The 17542-nt window shown below is 41.2% G+C and overlaps 1 protein-coding gene across 3 annotated transcripts in view; it reads right to left on the bottom strand.

Annotated features, from left to right (window-relative positions):
- Nucleotides 1–17542, bottom strand: part of ubr3 (ubiquitin protein ligase E3 component n-recognin 3) — a 96258-nt gene that overhangs the window by 24499 nt on the left and 54217 nt on the right. For 2 of the 3 annotated variants that reach the window (XM_034186750.1, XM_034186753.1), the window contains 5 exons: nt 16213–16362; nt 10944–11077; nt 10242–10352; nt 9471–9671; nt 8429–8565 (listed from right to left, as the gene is read on the bottom strand). In XM_034186750.1, coding sequence (XP_034042641.1) covers nt 8429–8565; nt 9471–9671; nt 10242–10352; nt 10944–11077; nt 16213–16362 — 733 coding nt within the window. The remainder of the gene's footprint in view (nt 1–8428; nt 8566–9470; nt 9672–10241; nt 10353–10943; nt 11078–16212; nt 16363–17542) is intronic. The other variant, XM_034186752.1, reaches the window with a different exon arrangement.

A 17542-nucleotide genomic window follows, 5' to 3' on the forward strand; every position in this document is an offset into this window, starting at 1 on the left:
ATTTAAAAAAAAATGTTTTTGGACCACCCTAATATATATATATATATATATTATATATATATATATATATATATATATATATATTATATATATATATATATTATATATATATATGCCCGATGCGAGTGTATTGATTCAAGTAGTATACTAAGTGTAATATCATCTATCCTAACTCCAAGCCCAGATTCTTTCACAAGCTTTGCAAGATCATTAACATACAATACAAATAAAGCTGGGGACAAAACATCGCCCTGCTTAACTCCAAAAGGAGTAGGAAACCATTGAGTATTATGTTCATTAACGCGTGCCACAGGTGATTTATATAATGTCATAAGTGCTTCATAGAACTTACTATCCACCTCAGCTTGAATAAGTCTGTATGCAAGGAGATCTCTCTCCAATCGAATGCCTTTTGGAAGTCAATAAAACATGCAAAAGTTGATTTTCCCTCCTGAATTCTAGCTCTGATAACAGCAGAAATTGTATATATGTGATCAATGCAGGCTCTCGCTTTGTGGAAACCATTCTGCTCGTCCTCTATCAAGTTTGGAGACTCAAGGTAGTGATTTAATCTGTTGTTAAGAACACTTGTATAAAGTTTATATACTGTGCTCATCAGACTTATCCCCCTATAGTTCATGGGAACTTTAGGGTCTTTCTTTGCAGACTTTGGTTTAATAATCGACTTATACCAAACAGATGGTTTAAGACCACTTTTGAAACATTTTTGCACTAGATTGTACAGAGATTTCAGCAAATTTGTTGTTTTTAAGATTTCAGTAGGGATATCATCCACCCCACACGCTTTACCCTTCTTAACAGAGATCAAGACCTCTTCAACTTCAGTCAGTGTAATTGGGGAATTCAAAAATGAGTTTGATTTATATGACAAATCTCTCATGTTCTTTTCAAGCTGTTTTTTCAGTGTACAAATCTTGTGATAAAATTCTTCATCAAATTCAGTCTCTGTGCTATTTCCTGCAAATAGGTCTGCAAAATCACTTTCCCATCTTTCAAGTACTCTGTTTGCATCCTGAATCAGATCCCCATTATTATCAGTGACCTCCACTGGTATTTTTGTACTCCGCTTAGGTCCAAGTTTGTTAACCTCATTCCAAAATCTTTGTGGATTATTGGTTTGGAGACCCTCAAGTTCAAGCATTTGTCCTCGCTGGTATCTACGTTTGTAAAATCTAAACTTTTTATCAAATGCGTATTGTTTGTTTCTAAACTCTGCCCTGAAAACCTCTCTACATCTCCTACTTCCCTGAAATTTGGTAAAAAGTCGCTCAGCTTTCCTCATATCTGACCATAAATTGTCCAGCTCAGCATTCCAGAATGCATTATCCGAACGATAGAACTTCTTGTATCTAGACACATTGCTATTGTCATCATCAGCGCCTGAATTTAATTCATCATGGATAAGATTACAAAACTTGTCATACCAAATGTCCATGTCTTCTTGAGTTTCAAGCATAGATTGTAAATTATCAATCATAGTGCACAAAGCCCTACAGCTGGCATCAGATGTCAAAAGATTTCCAGATATATTTCTGCTATTGAAGTTCTTTTTATTGTCTTGCTGTGAAAACTGCTGTGGATTTTCAACCAACCATTTCCCTTGTGAAGAAACATAAAATCCTACACATAACACACAATGGTCAGGTAGTCTGCAACGATCACCTATTAATTCCAAACAAGAGGTACCACATTTTTCCATCAGATAAATTGGACTCAGTATACTGAACTCAAAGAATTTATCAAGACAGTCGTAAGGCGTAATAACCAAGACAGTCATAAGGCGTAATAATATAATCTACAACTGCCTTCCCTTTTGGAGAAACAGAGGTAAAACTGTTGTTAGTTGGGGAAAATCTTCCATTCAACATGCACATCTTAGAATCTTTCAAAAAATCAATTAGGCTGGCGCCATGATTGTTTACAACAAAATCAAGTATCCCACGTGGTGGAATCCCGTCCATATCAATAATAGAGTCATCGAGCGCCCCTGTTCTGCTGTTCAAATCCCCACATATGATAATATTGTCCACATCTTCCAATGCATACATCTGACACAGCATGTGACTAAAAATTCATTAGCATCTCGTCCCCAAGGAGACTGCTCAGGAGCCAGGTAGCAGGAAAACAGTGCAAAAGTGTATTTTGAAAAACGATGTTCAAAATGCAAACCCAGTACTCCATCCACATGCTTATCTAAAACAGCAATTTTATAATGGACCAACAAGTCATCCTTTACAAATATACCAACACCACCCGAGCCTTTAGGGGCCCTGTGGTGAACCATTCTATTTTGACCATACCAGATGTAGCCATTCAGTTCAATTACATCGCTGCCTTTCAGATGTGTTTCATTCACCGATATAATGTCTGGAGATAAATAGAACAGAACAGCTTCTCACAACTCACAGTTCGAAGGCATCCATCCGTTCACATTCCAATGTACAAGGCAGATCTGATCCCATGCTGGCTGGGCAATGCACTCTCACGGCCGTGATGAAGATAAGCCATTGTCGGTAGGAGCATCCCGGGGCTCCCGCTTCTTAACTTGTCCGCTGCCAGTGATGAAGTAATCCTTGCCACCAGGAATCTCTCGCAGAAGTGTCTTGAAATTTAGCTCTATGAGATGGTCGGTGTGGGATTTTGCAGATCGTAGATACACCCTCTTATAGGCGCTGTGATTTTTTAGCTTTTGCTCCCTGAGCACCGCAACCTTTTCCTGAACAGATCGGAACTGCACCTTCACCACACCAGGACCCCGTCCTCTGGGCTTCGTTCTCTCCGCCGCTAACACATCAACATCGCACTGCATTCCATCGGTGAGCAGCTGTTTGACTTTTTCTTTAATGTCCTCTGCCTCTTCAAACGATAGACCCGTTACAATGACGGAGTCATCGGGGTCAAATCTGTTAAGCTTAGGACTCGCGCATGCTAGCTTAGCCTCCACGGCTTCCACCCGGCTTCTCAATTGACCAATCTCCATTACAAATTCATCCCGGATTTCCATGGTCTTCTCCAGCTCAGCTTTCAGCGATTCACCGGTTTCAGTCATTAGTTTTTCCAGGGATGCGCGCAGACTGTCAACTTTACTATTAAGCTGTTTTTCAAAAGTGGACTGCATGCCATCCAACTTTTCATTGAGTGCTTTCAACACACTCATAATAGCGACAGAGTCGCTCCCAGCGACAGCGCCATCAATATCAGCATCTTTTCTCTTGCTCCCACGGGTCTTGGCTTTTCCCACCTCCTCCATAGTTAAGTTAGTTTTACAATACCTTCCTCTGAAACAAGTGATGAATGCTGTGAGGGCGTTAAGCTCGACCGTTTTCCAATTTGTTACAGCACACGCCGGAACAGTACATGGGCGCCGGCCGTGTGTGTGTGTATATATATATATATATATATATATATATATAAACCCCACACACAGCTCATTATCCATGTGTGGAGTATTTACAGTTAAATCATTTACAGAGGAATCTTTCAAATAGTGAAACAAGCACCAAATTTCAATAGGCGGCCTGGTAGGGGTCAACTGAAGAATAAATAATAATAATAATATAATTTTAAAAAAGCTCCAATCATACTGAAGACTATACCACATAATATGTCTGATCATAAAGATCCCAAAAAGGTATAGTTTAGACTATCTATTACTGAATTCTATGAAGTTATGGGGTCAAGACAGCAAGAATGGTGACAACGGTCAATTTCAGTTTGTACAGGGGTCAAAAGTTAAAGTTGCTCCATTTTTGATAAAAAGTGATGTAAATTATTGGATGAGTTAATAGGGTTTTAAAAAGGGTTTGTTAGTTTGTAGATGAGTTTCCTCCGCAGGGTGGGTGGGCGCTCCCTTAGAGATAGGGTGAGGAGCTCAGTCACTCGGAAGGAGCTTGGAGTCGAGCCGCTGCTCCTTCACGTCAAAAGAAGCCAGCTGAGGTGGCTCGGGCATCTTTTCCGGATGCCCCCTGGACGCCTCGCTGGAGAGGTGTTCCGGGCACGTTCCATTGGGAGGAGGCACGGGGAAGAACCAGGACACGCTGGAGGGACTATGTCTCTCGGCTGGCTTGGGAACACCTCGGGGTTCCCCCGGAGGAACTGGGGGAGGTGTGTGTGGATCGGGAGGTCTGGGCAGCTTTGCTTGAGCTGCTGCCCCCGTGATCTGACTCCGGATAAAGCGGAAGAAAATGGATGGATGGATGGATGGATAGTTAGTTTGTGTCATGCTTAGTTGTCATGGTACGGGGTAGCATATGTCACAGAACAGAATGGAATAGAATAGATGGTGAAAACAGATAGGTATTATTAAATTACGGCTCAGCCGAGACAGTTTTCATTCTACATCTCAGTATTTCTAAGGACCAAAAAATGTGTGGGCAAATCCTTAGGGTCCTGAGAAGAATGTGGGTGGGGTGAGGGGCGGGGAGATGAGGGGGAAAAAAAGCAATTTCACATAGATAATGCAGCCACATTGAAGCCCCATCTGGCTTTTGCTGATAACAATGCCCCTGTGACAGAGGAATTTTGTACTCCTCAAGCAATTTGCACTGTTCACTGAACTCCAGGGAGTCAACAGTCCTCCAGACACAACCAAGGGGATGGGGATCACTCAAGGAAGCAAAATGGCTGAGGGAACCACTGGTCCAGCTGTTTACAATCAACGACAGTCTGTAGCGGACCCGTGTGCGGAGACGATACAAAGAACTATTGACATATTTAATATTGCTGACATGAATTCCTTAAAGTGGATATGACACTTAAAGACAACATAGTCTTATTACATGTAACAAAGGTTATATAATTCGGTCAACCTAAGCGTTTTGGGAAAATGGACGTGGTTCTCCCGTTATATATAACATCTGAACGTCCCGCTACTGAAAAATGTGCACACCCCATGACCAGCTTACTGCTAAGCACCAAGCCTGAAATACGTCACTACGTGTAGACCATATCGGCTTGCGCGCCTGGCAGTTGGTGTTTACATTTTTTTAGCGGCAGAAACTTTGATTAAACACAGCTCTCAGGGACTTGTTTGTCGATATGCCTGACCAGTGTGTCGCAGCATATTGCACAAACACAAGGGTGAAAGGTTTTAGCCTTTTCAAGTCCAGGCAGATTGATCGAAAGCCGCGGTGTTGTGCGATGCACGAAATGTCAGGCTGCCTCTCCCTCCGCTCGCACACCCGCATTTGCTCCCGACAGCAGACACTTTCCTCTACCGTCTCCATGTTCTTGCACCGCTCACAGGAACACATAAAATGTCAACCCCAAATAATATGTTCACAAAAATCTTGAAATGGTCAAGGAACTTGTAAAAATATCAGTGTAATACGTAGTAAACACGGCGGTGGCATGTTCACAGTTGTTTTTGGCGATCTTTTTTGAAACTTTCGCCATTTATTTCCTATTCTTTCATGAAAATAACGTAACTAAACACGGATGAATGCAATGCCTGGCACTTGAAAATGAAAAAAAAACCCGAAGGTAATGACGGTGGTCCGCAAGTAATAGCTACACTATCGCGGCTCCGGAACAATAACAAAGGCAGTAAACAGACGCTAGAATCGAAAATGCTATACACTGGTCCCTCGCTATAACGCGGTTCACTTTTCACGGCCTCGCAGTTTCGAGGATTTTTTTTATTGCAATTTTGTATGCTTTTTTTATTATTATTTTTTAAACAGCACATTGTATTCTGCGTCCTTATAAGGTGGGCCGGGCACGGCACTGGTCGGCATCACCGCGATTGCTCTCACTGCCTCCAATGCGCTTACTGAGAGTCTGCGGTCTCGGTAAGTGCAGCAGCAGGCCACTCACACCGCCCTCCTGTCTGCTGTGCGGAGCTGTGCCAAATCTGGCGTATAAAGTGTGTAGTGAGGGGTTTTACAGCCTTAAAACATCTATAATAATTGCAAAAAATAATGCTGACTACTTCGAGGATTTCGCTTATCGCGGGTTATTTTTAGAACGCAACTCCCGCGATAAACGAGGGACCACTGTAATTAGAGTGTTATAAACAGCAGCAACAAAAAATCAAAGCCTCCCTTACCATTCCATATTCTGCAGCCTTTCAAAATACATTGGAATTGGCACATCTCTTGCCTCTGCTTCAGCTCTGCCATAAACACTGTCGGCATTATTTTGCTGCCAGAATGCTCCTGGTTTAAATGTTCGTCCGAAAGATACGGCTCGAATCTGTAGGGTCTAATCACTGCTGAGACATCCTCAGGATCCGAGTCAGAAATAATCCACACTTGAAGAGGAGTCAGAAAAGTTCTTTATCTCATCACTGTCCATGCTGAGGTCTATCTGTTCCCATTGTCAATCAAACAGACAAAGACGGGACTCTACACGTTGTGACGTCACGGGATCACGTGACCGCTGATGGAACGCTGCCAGCGCGCATTTCAAGAAACACACTTTTAAGAAACTGTACAAACTTTTTATTTCTCAGTTATAATAATTAAAAACACTTTCAACTTACTATACTGTATGTATATTTTGATATTTATATCAGTTTTACCTCATTTTTTAGGTGTCATATCCACTTTAAATAACAAGCTTACCATGATAACATGTAACATCAGGGAAATGCAAAATGCTTGAAAGAATCATACAAGACTGTGAAAATTACAGCATTAACTCAACAGTGCGGTAATGACATTAGCACAGATCATTACCATTGTCACCAATTTACGTTTTTCAGTGAGCATGTAGCATCTGTTATAAACTGGACCTCTGTGAGCAAACTCGCAAAAAGATACTCCTGCTCTGCCATACTAGTTACCTGCATATATATTATATATATATATATATATATATATATATATATATATATATATATATATATATATATATATATATATATATATATATATATATATATATATATAACATTGGCAGTAAATCTTTTGTGATGAAATACCTGAATTAAATTGCCAAACTCCACATTCAAGAGCACAACAGGTATTTTTTTTCTACTGATAAAATATGATGCATAAAACAACAACAATAGATAATTTCCTCTTGAATAAACTGGAATGAATCATTTTCCACCATGCACATCTTCATATGTGTGCTACCACTGCATGATGTTTCAGTGAAATCCATAAATCAGTTTAGGAGGAGTTGTGCTTAGAATGGTTGTGTCCCAATTCAAAAGCTGCACACTTCTAAGGCTGTAATCACTGGCCGTTTACCTCATAAGTGGCACGACTAAGTTATCCCATTTCAAAGGCTGGTTGTGAAGCGCAAATGTTTGCAGCCTTCTTCCTCCCACAAAAGAATATATCAGGTGGATCCATCACAGCCCACCCAATCCCATGAGACAAATTTGTTTGCTCCAAGATATAAAATGGCTGGTAAATTAAAAAAAAAAAAAAAAAAAGACAAAATGATACTTTTGGGCTGCATATTTACAATTGTAATATTTATCAGCAAAACATTAATAAATATTGAAAAATGTTTACTAAACTACAGGTTATGCCCACTACGCTAGCTTGGCACGTGCAGCTGTCAAGGTTGACAGGTGGGAGGAGCAGGGAAATGCAGTGACACAACAGCAAAACATTCCATGGGTTATTTCATAACAGTTTGTTTCAGCCTCCACTGTGTTTGAAGGGCTGAAGACTGAAGCGTTTTGTGGGATACAGCAAATAGAAGGGCAGAGACCCTGAATTGGAACACAGTCAATGTCATTATAATAGGAAACCTTTAAAAAAAAAACAACAATAATAAAATAAATAGTCCAACTATCCCCTGAAAACAGACCACAATTACTTTCCTTCATACACATCTTCACATGGTGTACTGCCATAATGTAAAGTTTCATTGACATTAGTAAGACAGTTTAGGAGGAGATGCGCCTACAAGAGTGGTAGACAGATGAACAGGGTGTATCCTACCACGTTTAACACATACTGTGCATTCAGTTGCTTTAAAATTTTAATGCCAGCACATTTTAAGTTGCTGCTTCTAAATGGAACTGGAGGGGTGAGACAAAAAGACATTTCTTCTGCTGGTCTCTGTTGCTGGTGTATGAGCATGGGTAAAAATGTCAGTGCGGTTAGGGGCTGCACGGTCCGACGATCATTGATATAGAGGTCAGTATCTGCAAAGACTAATGGATAAGAGATTGTCTCACATCCCTGATGTTGCTTTTTGGGCTGAATCAAACCTCAACTAGTGGATAGATGACATAAAAAAATGTGTAGCTTCTAGCTATCGCCACACCATCGAGAAGACAGACTGTTTTATTTCAAAGTGCAAATTTACAGTAGGTTTGTTGAAATACTTGTGATGGTTGATAGTAGTTTGAAACACGTGCCCTTCAGTAGAATTAATATAATCACTGTCAAGGGGGGTGAAGGACATAAATTCCTGTCTTCTATTAGAATAACGCTGCGCTCACCTTGCAACGGAGTACATGAAGAGAAAATCATTGTCAGGGGATCCAGGGTTTTTGCCATAGTCCATGTATTTCTTCTGGGTGGTGTTCTTAATATCTTTGATGACCAGCTCCATCTGTTTACTTAAGTTGGAGTCCATCTTGGAAAACACAAAATGACTAAAGTCAAGATTTCATTCTTTAACATCTGAAAAATTATGATCAGTTACGTAGCTAAATGCAACTTACTACTAATGTTCACAACCACCCTGTGTGGTAAGGAAACAAGAAAGTCACATAACAAAAACAGCCTTGATAGTCACTGTGAGGAATTCCTTAATTCAAGCAAGATTCATATCTAAAGCATTACACCACGATGTTAAAGTGGTTATTGCATTTTTAAAAACAAACAAAAAAATGTATAATAAAATCTACAAATATTAAGCACCATTAACATTTGAGCTTGACTTTCTTGTGAGTTGCCACTTGGTCTTGGAGGACCTGGGCTCCACAAGATACTGCAAACTTGTGATGCTAAATGAAAAATGTGTCATCTACCAAACAATGTGAACAACAAAACTACACCCCTAGATTTTAGAAGTACAGAATCCATGCTCCAAGACTTTTCCAAGAATGGCAGGTACCCAATACAAGGCTCCTCCACCAGAGTTACAGTCTCTTGACTCAAACAGATGACAGTAGCCACCAGGACGCTCTAAGTAGCAAGAAGGTTTCCCAAGCAACTTGATAGTCTTGTCTGTCTTTGTTTTGTGTTATAGTCACTGTGCACACTAAAAGATGCAAACACAGCCCAAAACAGGAGAGGTACCTGAATTGAATATGCAGGAGTTTTTACAGTTACTTGGAGGAAATATTGCAGACCCACTGACTGACTTGTTCACCTACTGAGCCCCTTAGTCCACATTTGCCTTGCTAACTTGTAGGCAATACATAAGACCCAAGGTCAACATTAATACATTTGTAGAAGGTTATTCTTTTTTGGTAATTATCACATTCTCTGATATGGTGAGAAGATATGGAACACTGACGTTGTCCTGAGACTTACTGGGAAAAGGCTCAGTTTGTCTTGAAGACCTTCAACCTCCTTTACAAGCACAGATGTTTTCTTGTTTGTGGGCGTGTGCCAGGCTCCAGCTTCTGTGCCTCTCCCGGAACGACAGGGAAGGACACTATTAGCAAACTGTCGACACAGCGGGCAGGTGAATTCACCCTTATCAACAGAGAAACCCTGCAGGACATGTTCATTCTGAGGAAAACAACAGGACGGGGTGGAAAAAAGTATCTATTAGGTATGTTGTGATACTGAACAGGGGATTGGCATCAGGGCTGATACACTTTTTCAAAGTAGTATTATTAGCTTGGTACAATCTAATCTATCCCAATTATTTGTTTGTGTTGCATATCTAGATATTTACCCAAAGGCAAGTAGAGTTCTTCAATTTTCAAGATTTTTAACCATTCGCTCAAGTTGAGGAAATCGAGCCTGTCCTGCTGCCTCTGAGTAAACTGTGACTATCTCCAGCCCGGATGGACTGAGAACCTTCAAATATTTGCATTTAACATTGCACCTGTCACACACAGTCTGTTGCAGTGGTGAGAATGAGAGGGGGTGGGGGGAGCTCAGAAAGACATATGCAACCATTTAATGTCTACTGTATTTATCTTCCTTTCCAAGTTGTCACGGAGTCGTTGCAGTGTTGCAGCGAGACCCTGCAATGGTCTGGATGCCTTGTTTGAAAGGTGCTAACATACAATGTTCTGTCAGCCCATTAAATAATCAATCATCAGATCATTTCAGAGAGGTCACACTTCTTACCCGAAGAGATTCCATGTATGATTTGTGGCAATCGATGTGCAATGTGTGTCCACAGGTCTGTACATAGACACCCCCATCCCAGCCTATTGAGACTGACTGCAGACAAGAACTCTGAGAGAAAAAAGAAAAAAAAAAAATCACAAGACAAAATTATGTCAATACGGTGACATAAAACAGGTGAGTGAAAAACAGGTCTTCAAACATTTCACCTCCTGGATATTGTGCTGCAAACAAAATTATGTTTCTGTTTATGTTCCACTAAGTGTCCCTCGGTGTAAACTGAACGACAGCTGTTTTACACTGGTGTAAATCTTTGTTGATTTTGAGTTGTGTTAGAATGTAGCTAACAACCCAATAGGTAAAGACATTCTATGAACAGCTGCTTTTTAAAACCACAATGTTTTGGCTTAAAGGCAGTCTTCTAAAACATTCATTAGCTGGTATATAAAATGTAAATATAATGAAGATGATGATGATGTTGAAGAAGGAGGACAAGTGCATGAGCTGATTTATTTAGCATATGTTACTTTATACATTTACATCCAAATCCCTTTTGTGGAATAGGACCACTGTAAATGTCAGTCACTCAGTTTCCCATTCAAAGATGGCACTAATTATTGGTGAACTATTGAACAGCTTGCCATGATGGCACCATGATGAACAAGAAGAAGAGAAGACTAATTATTTGACTACAACACCTACATCTTTAAAGAAGCGTTGCATGAGGGTGAGTCTGACATCATGAGCCACCCCACATGTATCGGCAGGGTAGATGTGCTCGTCATCACTTGTTGGTAGCTTCTTGGCTTCTTCACTTTTACAACGGTGCCCAAGTACTGAAAGGTAATCACAGCAGTCAGTGGCACCCAACTGTTTGCTGAATCCATCCATCCACACAGCTTATTCAAAACAAATAAAGATAAACTTTATTGATCTCACAGAGGAGGAATAATGAGTATACTTATACGAGAATAATTAAGTTTACAAATTCAGTGTCTCTAGGAACACAGGTGGCACATGTTTTGAGATTCTCTTTATGGCTACGAACCATAAAACCATGGAGCTAATTACACTCAACAAAAATATAAACGCAACACTTTTGGTTTTGCTCCCATTTTGTATGAGATGAACTCAAAGATCTAAAACTTTTTCCACATATACAATATCACCATTTCCCTCAAATATTGTTCATAAACCAGTCTAAATCTGTGATAGTGAGCACTTCTTTGCTGAGATAATCCATCCCACCTCACAGGTGTGCCATATCAAGATGCTGATTAGACACCATGATTCGTGCACAGGTGTGCCTTAGACTGTCCACAATAAAAGGCCACTCTGAAAGGTGCAGTTTTGTTTTATTGGGGGGGGATACCAGTCAGTATCTGGTGTGACCACCATTTGCCTCATGCAGTGCAACACATCTCCTTCACAGTTGATCAGGTTGTCAATTGTGGCCTGTGGAATGTTGGTCCACTCTTCAATGGCTGTGCGAAGTTGCTGGATATTGGCAGGAATTGGTACCCGCTGTCGTATACGCCGGTCCAGAGCATCCCAAACATGCTCAATGGGTGACATGTCCGGTGAGTATGCCGGCCATGCAAGAAAAGGGACATTTTTAGCTTCCAAGAATTGGGTACAGATCCTTGCAACATGGGGCCGTGCATTATCCTGCTGCAACATGAGGTGATGTTCTTGGATGTATGGCACAACAATGGGCCTCAGGATCTCGTCACTGTATCTCTGTGCATTCAAAATGCCATCAATAAAATGCACCTGTGTTCTTCGTCCATAACAGACGCCTGCCCATACCATAACCCCACCGCCACCATGGGCCACTCGATCCACAACATTGACATCAGAAAACCGCTCACCCACACGACGCCACACACGCTGTCTGCCATCTGCTCTGAACAGTGTGAAATGGGATTCACCCGTGAAGAGAACACCTCTCCAACGTGCCAAACGCCAGCGAATGTGAGCATTTGCCCACTCAAGTTGGTTACGACGACGAACTGGAGTCAGGTCGAGACCCAGATGAGGACGACGAGCATGCAGATGAGCTTCCCTGAGACAGTTTCTGACAGTTTGTGCAGAAATTCTTTGGTTATGCAAACCGATTGTTTCAGCAGCTGTCTGAGTGGCTGGTCTCAGACAATCTTGGAGGTGAACATGCTGGATGTGGAGGTCCTGGGCTGGTGTGGTTACACGTGGTCTGCGGTTGTGAGGCTGGTTGGATGTACTGCCAAATTCTCTGAAACGCCTTTGGGGACGGCTTATGGTAGAGAAATGAACATTCAATACACGAGCAACAGCTCTGGTTGACATTCCTGCTGTCAGCATGCCAATTGCACGCTCCCTCAAATCTTGCGACATCTGTGGCATTGTGCTGTGTGATAAAACTGCACCTTTCAGAGTGGCCTTTTATTGTGGGCAGTCTAAGGCACACCTGTGCACTAATCATGGTGTCTAATCAGCATCTTGATATGGCACACCTGTGAGGTGGGATGGATTATCTCAGCAAAGGAGAAGTGCTCACTATCACAGATTTAGACTGGTTTGTGAACAATATTTGAGGGAAATGGTGATATTGTGTATGTGGAAAACGTTTTAGATCTTTGAGTTCATCTCATACAAAATGGGAGCAAAACCAAAAGTGTTGCGTTTATATTTTTGTTGAGTGTATTTGTTACTTGACAGCGACTGTTCATAATTAATGATGCTACAGTTTAAGCCCATATCCGCATATTTGCGGCTAGTACGGCGCTCAAAACGCCGGCAAAATGATCCGCCCCTTTCCACAACGAAAACAGCCGGAACTACCGCGAACTTCGGTCTACGTACTACCAGCGGACAAAACCGTCTATGTTTAACCTGGGCTTAAACTGTAGCATCATTATCCTGGATTTATCCAGGCAAATCCTGCGTTACTCCAGGAACTTTTGCTTATAGGCACCGCCCCCAGAGTATAATAGGCTGAAGCAGCTGTCAGTGCAGGGGGAGGGAGTGACAGGGAGCTCATCTCTCAGCCTTTTCTTTTTTCTCCTTTTTTCCCTCCTCAATATGTTGCTTGTCTGCACCACAGGACTACCCTATGCTTCTGAACCAGACCTCTTGGTAAGTCCTTGCCACTGCCAATTTTATTTTAGGATGTATACTGGAGCTTCTCTGCAAAAATATCTGGAGCTGGCCGCGAGTGAGAGACCTGCATGCAGCGCGCTAGCGTTTTTATACTGACCGCTGCCTATCGGCCGTTTGGAACGCCGTTAACTGGGAGGTGGCGTTTAGAACAGCATACTGTCCGCTAGCGCCGCCGTTTTGTCTGCCTCTGTCGCCGGTTAAAACGCCTTTGAGGACGCCAATGTGGGCTCTATCGTCGTTTTACACGCCGTTGGTTAGGGATACAACGCCGGCCGCCAATTACGGCGGTGTAAACTGCGGCACTACAGGAAGGGGCGGGATGACACGGTGATTAAAAAGTATCAAACGCCGTTGTTCGCGTTGTCTCCGTTGTCAGGCCACTTCTCCGGGAGCACTCCCGGAATTATTCGACATGTTGAATAATTTTTTCAACGATTCCCGGTGAAGCCGGAACCAAACCACGCCCCCGTGCGCCGGCGTTAACTACGGCGTGTGATCCCTAAAACGGCCCGGAGGGGGCAAAATCTCTGCCGGGACGCTTCCGGGAGAGTTTACCGTCTATGTGTAAACGGGGTTTAAGACACAGAATTCACCAAGATTCAAAACACAGAATCTATTTCTCCAAAATTGGCAGGTCCTTAAAGACATATTAAAACTTTGCCATGGATGTGAAAATGCACTCTGGGGTGTATTTTTTATTTTAAGTATTGTGAAATTATAACCATTTGACTCACCCTTGATGACAAAGTCAATGAAGTGGTTGTTTAGCAGTTATCTTATGAGTAACTACTGTGAACCTAAACTGCCCAGTTCTGAAAAACTACATCAAATGGTTTATTTTCCACGTCTCTGTCTCCATAACAAACTGTTCATCAACTTCATTTATATTAATATATATTTTTGTAGTCACAAATATTTCCTGAATTTGACAAAGAAATTACTATGTACGTTTGTGCAGGGATTAATGTGAATGACAAATAACCCAATTATAATAACTAACTGGCCTATATTAAAAATTGTTTTTACCAATGTGGTTGATCTCAGTTGCTTTGAATAAGACACAAACAGTCAGGCTCTTCTCAGATCCTAGAAAATGATTGTTGGGACGAACACTTCTCCTTGGAGCAATGGCCTGCTTCTGTCTCACTGCATGCAGGAAAGGAATGAAGCTCACTCCTACTTGAATGGGTATTGTCCAAACAACAATGCTCTTGAAACCAGCACGCACAAATAATACAAGGGAAAAGTTCAATACCCGCTTGCAGAGATAGTTGAAAATGTTTTAACTGTTTTAAATGTTTTAATAATGTTTTAATATTTTAATCGTACGTATCATCACAGTCTGCAGCTGCTGCTCTCACTGTTGGCGATGCTGGAATTACCAATCACCTTATGGGTACTGATAAGAGTTTATCGATATCAATACACCATTATCGATTCCGCTTATCGATCCAATTCCTTATCGATACCTCTTCTGAATTTTCTGTGTACTAAAAGTAGGCTTTACAGCTTTTCTATGTCAACAACATTTTACTGAGTCTTAAAGTAAATAAATATGAAATTGGTCACTGGATCCTTAAACTCTGGACATTATTAACTTTAAATGGTGGATCCTTGATCTCTGGACATAAACAGAAATAAACAAAATTTGTAGTTTTTGTCAAAAACATTTCCTTTCAGACATTATTGGAATGAATATCTTTCCATACATCTGAGCTGAGCTCTTGCAGCTTGCTGTGCTGCACTTCAGGATGTAATTCATAAGGAATGCAGGACGTCTCATTTTGGGAAGAAAAAAAAAAAACGTTTTATGCAGTTTATGGTCTGTATTACAGCGTTTGGAAAGAGGTGTCATTTTATTTAAAGCGGCAATTCATTTTGAAGTTATTAATTCCAACCGGACTCTGTCTCGGCAGAGAGCGACGCAGCGTTTGGAGCTGTGCCAACGGAACGGAGGACGATTCTTGTTTCTTGACTGCAACAACACAAGAGTCCCAGTTAGTGACTTTAATCCACACAAAAGTGACTCACGATTGACACATTTCACTGGCTTTGAGCGGGGTTAAGAAGCAAACTTGCCGCTTCTGAAGAGCAGCGAATCAAAGAACCAACGAGCCAGCGGATCGAAGCATTGCTTCATTGATTCATGCTTCAAAGTGGAGTTGCGCTGCAGAAACAGTTGACTACAGACCCACTGCAGGGTCTGTCATCAAGATAGAGAAATGATCATTTTCCCTACAAACGCCCTCAAAAACAACAGACGCTCTGAAGGACTGATAAGGGAATCATTAAGCAAAAATTCTATTGATATCGGCGGATCAAATCATTTCTTAACAATACCCGAAAAGAATCGGTTCTCAATACCCAAACCTACACCTTATCATTGAAAACAATGGAAAATCCAGTTTACACTCTGCTGCATACTACCAACATGTGAATGCAGTATTTAAAGTACATTTTTGGATCATCTGTGTTGTATTCATTGAGAATAGTACTATTTGAATTTAGCTACCAAACTGCAACAACGATGCTTAGCAGGGCAGAAGTGGAACCAAAACAATTTGCTACCCCAAACTGCAGTCAGGCACCACATACATTTTTTTTTAAACCTCTGAAGCAACTAGAGGGATGTCAGAAGAACCTAATTCTACTGGCTGAGAACTATAGTGTAATGAATGACACTAAACTCCTTTAGATTTAAAATGTCCAAGCTGCAATTCAACTAGCATTTAAATTGTCCTATTAATTAGCAGTTAAATAAAGTAGTCTTGCATAGGCTATCAATTTCAGCATGTCATAAAGTGGAAGACATTGGCATTGATTGAATCGGTACCTGAGGATGCCTGGAGGAGAACCACCAGGCCAGTGGGTCTCTCCTCAGTCGAAGGTCCGCTCTGGCCACAAATCACACAGTCATACAGGACTTCAGATTCCATTAACTCAGATGCTCCCAAGTCCATGGCCGCCTCAGTTTCTGGGGATTCTGACACACACACACACACACACACACACACACACACACACACACACACACACACACACACACACACACACACACACACACACACACACACACACACACACACACACACACACACACACACACACACACACACACACACACACACACACACACACACATAATGGCAGAAGGAATGAGAGTCTGTGATCAAGCTCACAAAATAATACCCTCACTCTGTCATACTAGCTGCTTGCACTGTATACATATAAATAATCAATTAATGAAGTAAATCGTATGTGATGAAACATCTGAATTAACAAATTGGTCAACCTATGTGCATATAAATGATAATGTTACAAAACATGTAATTATGTAGGTCATGAGGGCTTGCTCTTAGCTCTTATGAGGTCTCGACCACGTCAAACACAAAACTGTAATTATCTGCCATTGAAGATATTGGGTCTAAATTATTTTACTTTATGCACTTCATATGTTGTGCTACCAGTGTGTGAAGTTTCTAGGAATTCCACTAAATGATTTAAGAGGAGTTGCACAGACAAGATACATAGACAGACTGGATGATTCTAATACAACTCCTGGCAAAAATTATGGAATCACCGGCCTCGGAGGATGTTCATTCAGTTGTTTAATTTTGTAGAAAAAAAGCAGATCACAGACATGACACAAAACTAAAGTCATTTCAAATGGCAACTTTCTGGCTTTAAGAAACACTATAAGAAATCAGGAAAAAAAATTGTGGCAGTCAGTAACGGTTACTTTTTTAGACCAAGCAGAGGGAAAAAAATATGGACTCACTCAATTCTGAGGAAAAAATTATGGAATCACCGTGTAAATTTTCATCCCCAAAACTAACACCTGCATCAAATCAGATCTGCTTGTTAGTCTGCATCTAAAAAGGAGTGATCACACCTTGGAGAGCTGTTGCACCAAGTGGACTGACATGAATCATGGCTCCAACACGAGAGATGTCAATTGAAACAAAGGAGAGGATTATCAAACTCTTAAAAGAGGGTAAATCATCACGCAATGTTGCAAAAGATGTTGGTTGTTCACAGTCAGCTGTGTCTAAACTCTGGACCAAATACAAACAACATGGGAAGGTTGTTAAAGGCAAACATACTGGTAGACCAAGGAAGACATCAAAGAGTCAAGACAGAAAACTTAAAGCAATATGTCTCAA

Source organism: Thalassophryne amazonica, chromosome 14 (genome assembly GCF_902500255.1).
Source record: "Thalassophryne amazonica chromosome 14, fThaAma1.1, whole genome shotgun sequence".
NCBI classification, from domain to species: Eukaryota; Metazoa; Chordata; class Actinopteri; order Batrachoidiformes; family Batrachoididae; genus Thalassophryne; species Thalassophryne amazonica.